The sequence below is a fragment of the Brassica oleracea genome, chromosome C6 (genome assembly GCF_000695525.1).
Source record: "Brassica oleracea var. oleracea cultivar TO1000 chromosome C6, BOL, whole genome shotgun sequence".
NCBI classification, from domain to species: Eukaryota; Viridiplantae; Streptophyta; class Magnoliopsida; order Brassicales; family Brassicaceae; genus Brassica; species Brassica oleracea.
The window spans coordinates 32,228,643-32,245,178 of NC_027753.1; the positions used below are offsets into that span (position 1 = coordinate 32,228,643).

The 16,536-nt window shown below is 34.6% G+C and overlaps 1 protein-coding gene and 1 pseudogene across 2 annotated transcripts; one reads left to right on the plus strand and one right to left on the minus strand.

Annotated features, from left to right (window-relative positions):
* The first annotated feature begins 3,859 nt into the window (after positions 1 to 3,859).
* LOC106299958 (probable serine/threonine-protein kinase At1g18390) lies at positions 3,860 to 7,428 on the plus strand. 2 transcript variants are annotated; one of them, XM_013735984.1, is made up of 5 exons: positions 3,860 to 4,780; positions 5,547 to 5,576; positions 5,708 to 6,061; positions 6,141 to 6,446; positions 6,728 to 7,428. In XM_013735984.1, exons 1-5 carry the CDS (start codon positions 3,955 to 3,957, stop codon positions 7,351 to 7,353), a joined length of 2,142 nt encoding a protein of 713 aa, XP_013591438.1. In that variant the 5' UTR covers positions 3,860 to 3,954; the 3' UTR covers positions 7,354 to 7,428. The 2 variants fall into 2 exon arrangements, with proteins under 2 accessions (XP_013591438.1, XP_013591439.1); XM_013735985.1 differs by having other exon boundaries at positions 5,553 to 5,576.
* Positions 7,429 to 11,701: 4,273 nt separating this feature from the next.
* Positions 11,702 to 12,770, minus strand: LOC106298018 (annotated as a pseudogene).
* Between the last annotated feature and the right edge of the window lie 3,766 nt (positions 12,771 to 16,536).

The window sequence follows — 16,536 nt, forward strand, 5'->3', positions numbered from 1 at the left end:
GATAAACTCGTCGTCATATAAAGAGTGCCTCTTTTATGACCTCTAGCCACCACCATGGAACCTTTCTTGACTCTCCAGGCTCCACCACCAAAATTAACATCGTGCCCCATATCATCAAGTTGACCTACTGAAATCAGATTTCGCATCAACTTTGGCACATGTCTGACCTTCGTAATCTTCCACACACATCCATCTGACATCTTTAGGTTGATATCTCCAATACCAATTATGTCCAAAGGTAATCCATCATCAAGATATACCTTTCCTTAATTTCCCGCAACATAATTTTCCATGATATTATGGTGCGGTGTGGTGTGGAATGATGCTCCTGAGTCAAGCACCCATGAATCGACTGGGCTATCGACATAGGAGATTGACGCTTTGGTTGTTTTTGCAGTTGCATCACGAGCTTTAATTTTCCTCGGGGAATCAACAGACACTACCAATGCATCAGCGATTTCACGTGTCACTGCATTGGCTCCGCCTCTAGTGTTGTCTTCCTTCTTCGGTGGTGCTTAGCAATTCTTCTTAATGTGACATGTCTTTCCACAATTCCAGCACTCTGCAGGCTGCCCGAACTTGGACTGACCCCGTCCATTCTTTGACTTTGATCTGCCATTACTCCGGTTATTTCTATCTAAGTTTATCCCTCTGTTTTCCACGTTGAAAGCAGAGCTGTTGATGCCTCCCCAGAGTCTATCCTTCGAACTTCCTCAGCAAGGATACGATCTCTAACATCATTGAATTTGAGCTTTTGAGTACCCACAAAATTACTAACCGCTGCCCTCATTGGCTCCTAACTATTTGGTAGAGATGTCAACAAAATCAGTGCTCGCACTTCATCATCAAATTCGATTTCAACTGATGATAGTTGGTTGACAATCGTGTTGAACTCCTTCACATGTGCGGCAACCAAGCCACCTTCTTCCATCTTCAAATGGAAGAGTTTCTTCATGAGAAACACCTTATTGTTTGCCGAAGGTTTCTCATACATATCCGAGAGAACTTTCATGAGTCCTTTCGTGGTCTTCTCTTTCGCAACGTTGTGAGCAACGTTTTTCGACAGTGTTAACCTTATAACACCCAGAACTTGTCTGTCAAGGAGCTCCCATTCATCCTGATACGTCTTCTCAGGCTTCTTGCTTAGCGGTTGATGAAGCTGCTTTCCGTACAGATAATCTTCAATTTGCATTCTCCAAAATGCATAATCTGTACCGTCAAATTTCCCGATACTGTGCGCCGAACCGTTTTCGCCTCCCATCGTTTCTGGAACCACCGTGTATTAGGACACCTTTGTTGACAAACCAATGTTACCGACAAAATTCACTATTCACGAATTACTGTTCATGTGAATAGTAACTCTGCAAAAAATTTGACCGATCACCGTAACTCAAGCTCTGATACCAGTTGTTAGGAAATGTGTGGTCAAATTTTGCGGAAAGCCGAATTTATGGGAGCGAAAAAAGACACAAAATTGTTAACGGAGTTCGGCCAATGTTGCCTAGTCTCCGGACCTGCTACAGATCTTTTATTATCAACCAGAGAAATTTTTACAAGCTCTCAACTTACACCCGACCCCAAATGTATTCAAGAAAATTATACTTAATTTTCTTACAAGAGAATTTTTATTTTTTTTCTCACAAAAAAAAATTATTTCTCTCTTGAACACTTTACTCTTGTGTTCTTCTTTTGTTTTGAGATAATTTTCCTCTTCACCTTACGTTGAGTATTTATAGAAGAAGCTTGTGAGAGTTGGTGAGAAGTTGTTGTTGACAAAATGGCCAAGCCCTTCCTTTTTGACTTTGCTATCACTATGTCTCCACGTAACAACTTTTTCACCGTCCATCACCGTCAACATTTAACATGTGATATTTAACAAGAGAAACATTTTGACGCAAGGGACATTCTTTTTAAATGAACGTGTTCAGCATGCAACTTGTTCATTATCTGATGAGAACCCAGATTTGGAGGTTCTTGACAGATTCATCTTCTCATACAAAAGCGAGGCTGTAATGTTACTTTCTAATGGAGTCACTTGTGTAATGCTTGAGAATAGCTGAGTTATGATCGGAGACGTTACAAAAGCAGAGACAAAGACATTGTATAGATGGATGTATCGATCTGATCAGAGATGATGTGATAAGCTTCAACAACTTTTGTGTGTTTTAACTTAGTTGTGCATTCAAGCAGGGGGAGAAGACAATGAAAATCCGATGTGCGTACTGGGAGGAAGATGCGTGAGCGAAATGGAGCTAAACACATACATAAGCTCTTTTGAAAGTGGGTTGCAGCTAAGATCAAGAGAGAGTTTTTGGCATGGTCATGAGAATATGAATTGAAGAATGTGTTTGGCTTTGAGTACTACTTGGATCTGATACGCGAGCCTGGCTGGAAGGTAATAATGTGGTCTACTACGGTGGTTATACGTGAGCTAAGAACATAATGCTTGAATATCAAACTAAATTAAAAATGGAGAGAATGAAGATGATCTTGTTACTGAGACTTCCAGATGATGTACTGAGAAGCATTGTGTCTGTGTGCTTGGATTCTAAAACGCAGTCATCAAGGGAGAGATTGAAGATGTAGTGCTGATTGGTTTGAGAAGCTATCAGAAGTGATCATGATATATGCCAAAAGACGTGGTAGTACAGGAAGTGGTACATGAAGTCATTCAGGAAGCTAAGCTGTGAGGTGACTACTGAAATACATAAGTGGATAACATGGGCTCGACTTATACAAGCCAAGACGTGGCTATTGAGTTGGGTAAACATCTTAAATAGTATATTTAAGATGAGGAAGAACTTCCTTATCCTTAAGAGAAGAAAAAGGAAAGATTGCTAAAAGTCATAGATTTAGGGTTTTGGCAATCAGATAAATACCAAGAGGCCGTCAAAGAAAAAGGTATGCGCCCAGGGTATTCTTGAGAGAGGCACACAAGTGTGTGGCGTCGTCCCACCAAGCAGATGGCGAGATCTGTTACGTTGGTGGTTTAGTTGTAGAGAACTATGCTCTTCATAATAACAATGAGTAGTAGTTGCTCTAACCATTGTAAACTAGATAAGAGTAGTAGGCACAAGTGTGTGCCGGATATCATATAGCAATTGTAGGTTGCGGTTTTTTCTATTGAATGATTTCTGGACGTGATCCCGAAGATGTAGGAAACGAACCTCGTTAACAAATTTTTATGTGTTCTTTACTTTATGCTCTTACATGTTATACATGCACTCGAACACGTAGTAGCCACAATATGCATTAACACATTCACCCTCTTCAAATAATCCAGGCAGAACAGCTATTCCAGAATCGTACCAGAAATCTTCTTTTTTTGACAAAAATATCCTCTAGACGTACCGGAAATCTTCTTATTGTGCTATTGGCGTTGACTTATTATTTAGTCACTTTCTTTCATTTTTTTTTTTGTAACACACCATCGCTTTCTTTCAATTATTGCAATTTCTTTATAGATTGTAATAAAAAATGACAATGACAGAAAGGGACTTTGCGCTGGTCAAATTTTTGTAAAAGCAGAACATATAGTGTTTTCTACAAAAAGAGAAAATTCCAAACACCAGCTTTTGAAATCGTTGTAACGGATTATTATATGTCGAACAGGAATCGTGCCTTGTAATGTCCCAAGTAAGAAATCGTTTTATATTCTATAAACAACAAAGATAAAAAAAAAACTCGTTTAGATCACTATTCATTTTTATCGTTTACCAATAATAATATATATGCGCATGTCTGCGTTGTAACTTGTAAGGCACCTTATTCCAAAAGAAACATCGATTTGTAAAATATGAAACTCCAAAAAGGAATATTAGTAGTATATAATAAAAGATTGATCAATAAAAACCAAAACATAGGTTCGTTTAATTCAACTCTTACAAAACCAAGACATTCACCAATTATTTCATATCTTCTTCTTCACCATATTCCTATTTGTCTCCCGACACAATGATCGATCTGTTTCTATCCCCCACAAAATCTTTGTTCCCTATAATCATTATATGGATGCTCTTTGTGACACCTTCTTTTGTTTTCTCAGCTGATGATGAGCTTCACAGTCTCTGCAGTCAACCGTTTCCGTGCGGCAATCAAAGCGGTCTCTTGTATCCTTTCTGGATATCTGGCAGAGAAGACTGTGGCCACCCTGACTTCAAAGTAGACTGTAACAGAGGATTCGCAGAGTTAAGTATCTCCTCCGTGAAGTATAGAATCTTAGAGACGAACTATGACTCTGGTATCATACGACTGGCGAGATCGGATTTTATCTGCAATCTTTGTCCGACAAATCCTTCAAATATGCCATTCAACCAAAGCGTCCTTCCACTTTCTCCTACCACCGCACTGCTAAGAATTTATTACGACTGCAGCCAAGACTTTTCGCCGTATGTTCCTAATTATATTGGAGCCCTTGCTTGTAATGGTGATGATGATGATGATGATGATGATGATGATGATGATGATGATGATGATGGCAAAAGATATTATTATGTGACGAGTAACCAATCGTCCCCTCTACTTCAAAGGATTAGAAACGTTTTCAACAGCTTCAGGGTATTTTGCCATAAAAACGTCACTATTCCTGCATCTGGGCCCGCGCTGACCGCGCTACAGTTGACTCCAAGTACAGATAATCTAAAGAAGGCTCTTGAAGAAGGTTTCGAGCTTGGACTTAACCAAGATTGTTCGACCTGCTTAACCTCTGGGGGTGCTTGTGGGTTTAATCGAAGCTCAATTGCATTCACCTGCTACAACAGTAACCGTACTATAAACAACGGTAGGATTTCTTGCCTACATGTTCCAACTTATATATGTTACCACCGTTTGTCCCTGCCCCAAAACCCCACCCATCAACCTTATGAGTTTTAACTATCAATGTTTTCAGTAAGATTGAGAGTAGGCATAGGCGTTCAGATACCCATTCGGGTTCGGATCGGGTTTTTCGAATTTCGGTTCTATTTTGTAACATCTCCTAGGTCCATTCTAGAAGATTTACAAGTATGGATCGGATTCGGATATAACACTTCAGTTTCGGATCGGTTCGGATATATCCGAAGTAATCATATATCGTTTGCATTCGGGTTATATCGGATCGGTTCATATATATCCAAAGTAAAATCTAAAATTTAAAAGTAAAACATAAGAAATATATACTTTTTTGTATATAATGGAGTATTTAATGTATTTATTTAAATTTAAATATTTATTGTTAGATATCATATCTAAATAAATATGAAATTGAATATTTGAAATACATATTTATGTTTCAAATATTTGTATTGTATATTAATTTGGACATTCGAATTGGTTTCTTCGGGTCTTCGGGTTTTCGGGTTATCCATTCAGGTTTGGTTAATAACACTTCGGGTTCGGATGTAGTTTGTAACACTCTACAAGATCTATTCAGGTCTTTTTTACATTTCAGACCGGATTCGGTTCGGATTTCAGGTTATGAATTTTATGCCCAGCGCTGATTCAGAGTTATGTATTCAGTTCGAACTCACCTTTTTTGTTTTTTATTTATTTATTGTGCCATACCAAAGATACAGGTCTCTCCACTGGAGCTATAGCAGGTACTTACTCTTTCTTCTGTTCTTTCAAGAAACTTGATTTGATTACTATATACCACATGCAGCACATTAACATACTCTTATTATGAAAGCCTTGTTTTTCTTTTTCTTTTTCTTTTTTCCTCTGTCTCTAGGAATCGGGATTGCTTCTGTATTGGTGCTGTTAATCCTGGTAGCCGGATGCGCGCTCTGTCTAATCAGACGGCGGAAGATACAAGCATCTCAGTACACAAGCAAAGGCTTGTCAATAACATCTAATTCAAACAAAGAAGCCTCAAGACATCTAACTCCCAAAACAATCTCAAGCCATCCAACTCCCAAAACAATATCAAGCAGTAGCAATCACGCTCTTATCCCCCCAATCTCTAACATCACAAACGCAAGCACCTACTTTGGAGTCCAGGTCTTCAGCTACGAAGAACTCGAGGAAGCCACTGAGAATTTCTCTAGAGAGCTAGGCGACGGCGGCTTCGGTACTGTCTACTACGGTAAGAACAACTGAGTTTTCAAATCTCAACTTCAAAAGATTTTCATTTTGATCAAACATCTTTGGCTATATTTTAAAAGGCGTGTTGAAAGATGGACGAGCTGTAGCAGTGAAACGACTATACGAAAAATCTCTTCAACGCGTTGAACAGTTCAAGAACGAGATCGACATTTTGAAAACTATGAAGCATCCAAATCTAGTGATACTCTACGGATGCACATCGAGACACAGCAGCGAGCTTTTGCTCGTCTACGAGTATATCTCAAATGGAACTTTGGCCGATCATCTTCACGGTGATCGTGCTGAAACTCGTCCTCTTTGTTGGCCAATTCGTCTAAAAATAGCGATCGAAACAGCAAGTGCTTTATCCTTCCTCCACAAATCAGGTAAAACAACAAATCTGAATATTAATGTGGACCTTGGACTAAAGCTCATATGATTTAGCCGCCAAAATTTATACATGAGTTTGCTCGGTAAAAGAGCTCGAACGTTTGTTTTCTTTTTTTGAACTCCAACTTATTATTATCAAAATGATTGAAAAGGTATAAAAAGTTAGTGTATACGTTTATAATTTTTTTTGTTTTATGTTTTAGACGGCTAGACAGATAGACCGACCCTGGGAGGAAACATCGTAGAATTTGTCTAATTTGATTTGATACTGTTGCAGGGATCATACATAGGGACGTGAAGACAACAAACATTCTGCTAGACGAAAACTCCACGGTGAAAGTAGCTGATTTCGGACTCTCACGGTTGTTTTCAACAGACCAAACTCACGTCTCCACGATGCCGCAAGGCACTCCAGGATACGTAGATCCGGAGTATTACCAATGTTACCGTCTAAACGAGAAGAGCGACGTGTACAGCTTTGGAGTCGTACTCACCGAGATCATATCTTCTAAAGAAGCCGTGGATATCACAAGACATCGCCACGATGTCAACTTAGCGAACATGGCCGTTTCCAAGATCCAGAACAATGCGGTGCACGAGCTAGTTGATCCGAGTCTTGGATTCGAGAAGGATCCAGAAGTCAAGAGGATGATGGTGTCGGTAGCTGAGCTTGCGTTTCGCTGTTTGCAACAGGAAAGGGAAGCTAGGCCGTCGATGGATGAGATTATGGAGATTTTGAAAGGGATCAAAGGGGAGAAGTGCAGGAAGTTGCCAGATGTGGTGGACATTGTGGTAAGCAGAGGAGATGACGTTGGATTACTGAGGCATAGTGATCCTCCGCCGGTTTCGCCGGATGCCGATATGTGTATTAGCAGTTCGGATACGGCCGCGCGTTCATTTTGAGTGGTTGTTTAATTAGGTCTCGTCGGTGGTGTGTAATAATATATTCACTCTGCTAAAACTCTTCTTTTATATATTTATTTTGGCTCAGCCAAGAAACGTTTATTGTTTGTGTATATATTACATAAATAAAAGCCAAATGAAACATTGGACAAATCTCTAAAATAGCACATTTCTAAGTTTATATAACAAAAATAACACTCAAAAACTAAAATGACCAAAATAGCACATTTTTAAGTTTATCCTTTGAAAATTTTAATTTTTTTATTTTTCAAAATTTGAAATCCTATCCCAAAACCTCATTTCTCAACTCTAAACCCTAAACCCTAAACTCTAAACCCTAAACCCTAAACTCTAAACCCTAAACCCTAAACTCTAAACCCTAAACCCTAAACTCTAAACCCTAAACCCTAAACTCTAAACCCTAAACCCTAAACTCTAAACCCTAAACCCTAAACTCTAAACCCTAAACCCTAAACTCTAAACCCTAAACCCTAAACTCTAAACCCTAAACCCTAAACTCTAAACCCTAAACCCTAAACTCTAAATCCTAAACCCCACCCTTTAACTCTAAACCCTAAGTTTGTGACTTTTGATAAAACATTAAGTGCTATTTTTGTGACTTTTGAACTTGAGTACTAATTTGGGAACATAAACTTGATTTAGTGAAGAGAGAGAGAGAGAGAGGAGAGAGAGAGGAGAGAGAGAACAGCTTACCTTAGTTGTTCTTCTGATGACCGCCGCCGTCACCGGCGTTTCCTCGCCGGAACCGCCAGACCCACCAGACCTAACTTCAACATTTACAATCCCTTTCACTTCTGTTTGCTTCCCTGTCCTTACTCTCACCATTTCAGATCTAGATCTAAAAATTCAAACTTTTAGAGAGATAGATTTGAGCAGCCAGATCTTCAAAGAGACTTTTCTTCTAAAAGATTTTGGTTTGGTGATTCTTATTGTCGTGTTCATACGACCCCTTACTGCAGTAGGCAGATCTGTCTCCATCACCCCTTATCCTGAAGCTCACCCTTCTCTCATTTTCACCATGTCTCCCACCATCGGATTTCGTTCACCGCCATCACTGGAACCATTAATCCTTCTACTGGATACATCCCTGCAGGTTATAGATTTGAAACTTTCTGTCTCTATCTTGCTTGCTTCGATGATGTCCTTTGAGTGTTCTCTCGTGCCTTGTTACGGCGCGCTCGCCTCTGTGCGATTCTCTGCAGTATGCAGTCTAGTTTCTGGTTTCACTCCATTAAATGATAGTTTAAAGTTTCTTCCTCATCGCTTGTGGCAGATTCGTAAGGAAACACTTGTGGTTTCTATCTTTTCAGTGTTTCTGGATTGTTTATCCTTTGTGAAGTATGATTGCCTCCCATATGTTCCATTCGGTTTGAGTGGTTCTGTTGCAGGGAGTAGTGTGCCAAAGATTATGTATGCTTCCATGTTTGTTTTGTTCAAAGGCTCATCCATTTGGTGCTTTGTCGCCTCTGCTTGTGAGGCCGAACTTCTGATTGTTAAAACTGCTTATGTTGCGGTTTCAATCCCGGGCATTAGACCAGTACTTGTGCTCTCCAATTCCCAAAGCTTCATTTCACTTCTTAGCACGATTGGCGTTGAGTTTCGAGGACTGCTCAGCGACATTATGTGTTGTTTATGTGTTATGTTTGCTCCTATCTTATGGTGTTATATCTCATTGCTTTGCTTTGCTATGGTAGCAGCATATGTTTTAGCCGGTTTGGCTTTGTTATTGCTTGATGTAAACAATTTCTCCAGCAATGGGGACTAATGATTTATAAAGCGTTTGTTTGATCAAAAAAAAAAAAAACTTGATTTAGTGCTATTTTTGTCATTTTCTCTGAAACATTGGCCTTGATCCAATTTTTGGAAGGATTTTACATAGATAAAAAGTCCCCAAATTAAGAAAAAAAAACAAATTTATATAAGTTCTTTAAGAAATGTTTCAGGCCTCTAAAATCTCAAATCCTGTGATATATATGTGATTGTGTTCTTGGTTACTTTTCAAAATAACAATGCTAGCACTTTTTTAACACTGGAGTTTTATTCCAAAAAGACTGGACCCCGAAAGGGTAAGTAAAAATACAGACAACTAAAACACAGAGAAGAGAGAGATGGAGAAACAGAGCAAGAACCACAGGAAACGAGCAATAGAGCATATCTGAGTGATGATACTCCTATGGTGTAAAATCAACTTGCTTCTTTACTTAGACCGTATTCATGTTGAGTTTTAAGATTAACCATTAATCAAAGAACTTTAAGCTAATTGCTTGTTTTGTCTCTATTGCTTTCTCTGTTCAACACAAAAACATTGATCAATCACACTAGGAAGAAGAATCTTCCGTGATCCGTCCTAAATACCAAGCATGGTTAACTTGTGTCTTATGAGTAGCAACACACCATTAAAACAATCAATAGCTGAAAAGAGAAGTCTATCATCCACAGAGATGAGCTAGTAGCCTCCAAGATATTCATCGTCCATCCCTTCAAATAATCCAGGCAGAACAGCTATTCCAGAACTTACCAGAAATCTTCTTATTGCAATGCGTTAACTTATCATTTAGTCACTTTCTTTCATTTTTTGATGAAAAAACAAGGTCTCAGTGGCCCAAACTGAGTTTGGCGACCAGAAACAAGATCCACTTGTCTTTTGGGATGAACTAACAATATCGAGCGAGAGCCAAAGCCCATCAGAATGGAGTCTAAAATTTAGTCTTTTTTTTTTTTTTTTTGAACAACGAATCTAAAATTTAGTCTATTTCATGCATATATATGGAGAAAAAAAAGAGAATCAGATGTTGATTTAGGGGGTGTTATTGGTTTGTGTTTTATAAGGAGTTTTAAAGATTTGAGAGTTACAATGAGTCTAGTGTTATTTAATTAAGATTTTCTAAAACTTTGTTAAACTCTGGTGTTATTGGTTTATAAATTTGTAACAAGTATTTAAAAGTTTTTAAAAATCTAGAGTTATTGGATTTATTATTTAACAAAATCAGTAAAAGTTTTGTGTTATTCAACAAAAATGAAAGTAAATGACTTTTCCATTGTCTTTAAATATGTTGTTATTAGTTTATGATTCTACATACTTTTCGTCATAAAATCTACTGAGAAAAGTATCGCAAGTTAATCATGTATTGTCAAAGTTTTTTAAAAAATTGGATGAGATATAATTAAATAATAGGCCAGCATCGTTTCTTCTGAAATCATCCCAAGTGAATCATTTTGCTTCGTGGTCCTCCACTACCAAGTCTGGTCTCACACCATATAAAAAAAATTTACCATATCACGAGTTCGTTATTGTTGCTTTCATGATCAGAAACCTGCAAGAATATCTCTCAATCCTTTGTGTGTTTTCTCTGTTATTACAACAACTACAATCTGTCACAGGACACAACCCATCACTTTTGCAAAATCTACTGTCGTTACTGAACCACAGGTTGTTCTCTTCGTTACGTCCGCATCAATGGTGGTCTTGCGGACATAGAACGTGACACACAAACTCAATGCAAATACAAATGATAACAATTAACAATGCAAACAAATACACGAAGAGTGAGCATAAATACAAATGATAATACAAACACAAAAGATTCCAAGACTGATAAACGCAACATTAACAACGTTGTTAACGTTAGATGAATACCAAGTCAGTTAATGTTAAACAAAATACTATCACAAAGACGATAATCTCTTGATAATCAATATAGATCGGGGGAAATCCAAAAACATAACAGGATACCAAATATTTCAAGATTCATCTCAAAAATTCAGAGACTCAATGCTATTAAATAGTGTAAAACTAACAATGCTCAAATTGACATGAACTAGTACACTTGCCGAAAGTGTTTTGGATCTTCTTTGAGAGCTTTTTGTATGTAGTTGTAACCGATTTTTGTGATAGGTTGGCGAATGGGACGTTCAATATGTTTCTTCTTCATAACGTAGGCTTTGGTTGTATTTTCCAATAGAAATAATATAATGTCAATTTCTAATTCATCATCATCATGAAGAAGCTCGTCATCTTCCTCAATAAAGTGCTCCATGCTACAAAGTAACTGTACCTATAAAAATAATACGGTATATTAAATAATAAGAAAATCATCACATATTGACAAAAGGATGACAAGTAATATGCAACAACTAAAGTATGAAAGAAAACAAAAAGAATGAGAAATTTTGTATCAAACATAGAAAAAAAATTCATTTCATTAAAGAACAAATCTCTTATAAGAAAGAGATAACTTATTAATAAACCGTTTATGAAAAGATAGTCCTATCAAACACAAACTAAGAAATTCTTTAAAATCTGAAACATTCCAAGCCAACTAAATAATCATAAAGAGCTACGGTTGCTTTCAATCCAACCAAAACGTTCTTCTACTGTCATATCCTTGAAGACACTTTTCATCCCAAGTGAATGAATCAAGGTGATTGCTTTGAAGCGAGTATGATTATCTAAATTAGGAATCTCTTTCATGGCTTCTCATATGCTGTCTTTTTTTCTATCAGCTTCCTTCTCTTCATCTTCTCGTTTTAGCTTTTCTTCTCTTTTCTCAGCTTCTCTTTGTTGTCTTTCTTCTCTTTGTTGTATGACACTAAGAATTTTGTTGCTAACTATGATCATAGAATCATCTTGATCAGCTTATCTGCATTGGTATCAGCTTCACTTCTTGACCTCTTCCTTGGATGAAGCTTTTCTGCACGATCCTTTGAACCTGTACATGGAAAAGCTGACATACCACATTCCGTTGATGGTTGTTGAGATGATAATTCAAAGACTTCATCGCTGCTTTGATGAAGGTTTATGTTTTCTCTCGTTTGACTAATATCTTCAACTCTAAAGGTGCGAGCATCAGTACTATCACCCATTCCAATCGCAAAACCACCGGTTGCTACGCCATTTCCAAATATGATTTGCAGATCTTCATATTTTTCAACCGAATCATACCGTAGATGCTTGTGCGTAGGATGTTTCTGTAGATTAATAAACACAGTTTAGTTATAAGATATTTTCGAAAACTAAAGTTATGATGTTTAAATTTATATAGACAAATACATACATTTAAATATTCGTCCCACACTTCGTCTGGAGCAGTATACTTTTTCATGTCAGGATCCCATCCAAATCCAGAATTGCAGCGTTGAAGATCCAAATGGTTTTGGTATTTTTCTCTCAAATATTTAATCCTACTTAGGTAATGCTTGTGTTCTTTTTGGCATCCAAGTTTTTCATTGAGAACAGGCAAAATTTTTTGTTCCACTGTGAACTTGTTTATTAAACCATTAGCATCACGCCAATTTCGATGAATTGCATCAACAAGTAAATCGATCAGAAGTTTTGTCTCCTCTGGTCCCCATTGACTATATCCACATTTTTCTTTATTCTTTTGTGAATCCCCCATTAGCTAGTTATTAATAATAATATCACAAGATCAACATACGAAACTAGAAAAGAACCATAAATGAAATATGAAGGAAGAACTAATGCATATAATCATAGAATTATACATGACATAAATGTACCTCAGAGCTGCAAATTTTGGAGAAGCTTCTGAATTGTTACGTCTTCACATGGATATAATTTATAGAAAACGAATAGTCAATGCAACAAATAATGGATAATTACGAATATGTTGCAACACAATATTGTAACACGATACTATCTTTATTATGCAATAATTCAAGATAAACTCTACGAAAGTTTATAATTATCTCCTCTCTAAAAATCTACACTAATCTATTAAACTCTTGGTAAATCTAAATTCTGTTAAAATTTGATAAATTGTTTTAATAATAATAATCATCAAAAGTCTTCTAAACTCACAAACCTATAACAGCCCCTTAATATTTTTGTGATTTGTAAGTAAGTTATGTAAAACAAAACAAGTAGGATTAAGATTAGACTAAGTAAACCAATTCAAATAAGGAATAGGATTTCCTAAACCATTTGGATTTAGGTTTTGGGTTTTCATAGCTATATAAATCAACGTCTTCTTTATTTAAACCGTATACTATTAAAGTAGAATCTCTAATAGAATTTTACCCTTAATTATCTAAGTTATTTAGAAAGATATTCCACTCCTATCAGCACTTAATTGTATTTATCTGTTTCTATTTTATTTCAGCATTTAAAGTTTTCTTTTACTTCTTGCTCTCTTTAATATCTAGGCATTTTCTTCTTCCATTATTTGATTTTCGTACTTTATGTTTTAAGATCAATACATTGAATCACCGTTTTTGTTTAACATTTTCTTTTTCTTTTGTTTGTTCCGATTTCAATCAAAATATATATACAATAGTTATAAAAAACTACGCGTACTCTCAAAATTAATCAAAGTATATATACAGCAGTTATAAAAAAACCTTTTCATACAATATTTCAAAATGTATCTTCCTAAAATAAATATACTTTACATATTGCTTTTGTTAATTAAGCCATCTTCACAGAACAAAAGGAACACATAAATTAAATATAATAACTTAACTTAAATATATTTAACTATTTTATATTCAGGAAACTTAAATTTTCTTACATTAACAAATTTTAGTATATTTGGTAATCTTTAAAGTGGTAAAATACCAAACATTCCACAAAATTACGCATAATTGTACAAAAATATTAATTATAGGTTACAAACATTATCCTATATCTATACTATTAAAGTAGAATCCGTAATAGAATTTTACCCTTAATTATCTAAGTTATTTACAAAGACATTCCACTCCTATCAGCAGTTAATTGTATTTAACTGTTTCTATTTTATTTCAGCATTTAAAGTTTTTTTTTACTTCTTGCTCTCTTTAATATCTAGGCATTTTTCTTCTTCCATTATTTGATTTTTGTACTTTATGTTTTAAGATCAATACATTGAATCACCGTTTTTGTTTAGCATTTTCTTTTTCTTTTGTTTGTTCCGATTTCAATCAATATATATATACAGTAGTTATAAAAAACTACGTGTACTCTCAAAGTTAATCAAAGTATATATACAGTAGTTATAAAAAAACCTTTTCATACAATATTTCAAAATGGATCTTCCTAAAATAAATATACTTTACATATTGCTTTTGTTAATTAAGCCATCTTCACAGAACAAAAGGAATACATAAATTAAATATAATAACTTAACCTAAATATATTTAACTATTTTATATTCAGGAAACTTAAATTTTCTTACATTAACAAATTTTAGTATATTTGGTAATCTTTAAAGTGGTAAAATACCAAATATTCCACAAGATTACGCATAATTGTACAAAAATATTAATTATAGGTTACAAACATTATCCTATATAACTACTAAAATTAATAGATGGAAACGCATTCATCAAAAATTAATGCTTAATGTCATCAAATAATATTACAATCAGAAAGAACCAATAAATCATATTAGCTTTCGAAATGTGATCAGTATACATAGAATTAGTATATAAAATCATATACCATTTTGGTAAAAATTAATAAAAATGTATATTAGAAAAATTATAAAAAGTAAAAATATGTTTAAATCAATGTTTTTAAATTTTACTTGGACACTGAAATCGACTATTTTCGGCCATTGGATTATTGGGTTGACCGCGGCTGAACCGTATGTTAATATTTTAATTAATTTAATATATATAGTTATATTATAAACTGGTTTTCTAGGGTTTTAGCTATTTTTCAAGTTTAATAGAAGTTTAAATAATGGATATTTCTTAAAACCTAAACATGATTATATATTGGATTCTTCGATTTACTGGTTTGACTGCGGGGATAGGTCGGTCGTGGGTCTGGATTGGGTTTAAATACATTGATTTAAATGCAAAAAGGTTTTAAATATTCAAAATTCTTATAAATTAAAAAATATTTGTAACGTTTTAATGGAATTTTGAATCACAAAATATCCCGCGCTTTTAAAGCGCGGATCAAAATCTAGTACAAAGCAACATAAGAATCAATTGAAAAATTAGTAAGTCCAAAATCCAAAATCTAATTGCTAGAAAAACTTATATTAACCCAAACATAAATGTATACTCAGCAATCTCATTAATGAGACTTTCTTTAAATGACTCAAGATTGCTTTATATTGTGATCCAACATAATAACATTTTTTAAAAAGTGTAAAATACACTCTTAGTCTGTATTATTTGGACAGCAATTTAAATCAAAGTTTTCTATATTTATGGCCTAAGTATTGCCTACTTTTGCTATAAATCGGAAAGTAATGATTTTTTTAAATGTTGATTTTTTTTATTAATCGCAAATAAGCAAAGAGACGCATTTATTCAAAATTGTTTTGTCAATAAAAAAACAAAAAATAGAGCATTGTTTGGTTTTCATGTCTTCCTCACCTACAGAAATTTATATAAATATTAATACACAAATTAAGTTGTTTTGTTATTACCAAACGAACTTATATATCAAATATTTTTCCTTGCAACACAATTTTTTAGAACTTAAATTACGAACAAATTATATTCAAGACTAAGAAAAAGCTTTGGGGCCTGCCTAAATGTTTTTCGTAGTATAGGAAAACATTAATAATGACCTTTCGTAGTAGTTAATGATATATATCATGTTGACCTAACTTTCATCATATACAAAATATCGGTTACAAACAAATAATACCATCATCTTTCTATATTTGGGTCTTTAGTATAATAATAGTCGAGCTGCAAAATTTTATGTTGTCTTAATGTGACTCATAACCAAATTATACTTCAAATTATAAGCCTAATCCAATTTTTAATTTTCTTTTTCATATTTTAAATTTTCATCTTATGTTATCAAAAAGAAAGTAAGAATCTGATATTCTGAAAATTAGTGTAACTTCAAAATCAAAAATATATACATTAATCTTAAATTTGTGAATACAATATATTTAATATTTTAATAATATAACTCAATCCGCACAAAGCGCGGATCTTATCCTAGTGGCATACTATAACTGATGACATCACTAATGGTAAAATATGATATGACAATTGCATTGAATGTTGATTTCTTCTTTTGGTAAACTTTTTAAAATATAGAAATAACTCATGATTATCATAAAATAAATATATTTGATTAAGACATTAAATAATGTAATAAGTATAAAATGTTTTCTAAATTTCGAAATATTATTTAGTTAATTTTTATAATCATACAATTTTTATTACTAAACACGATTTTCAAAAGTTTAT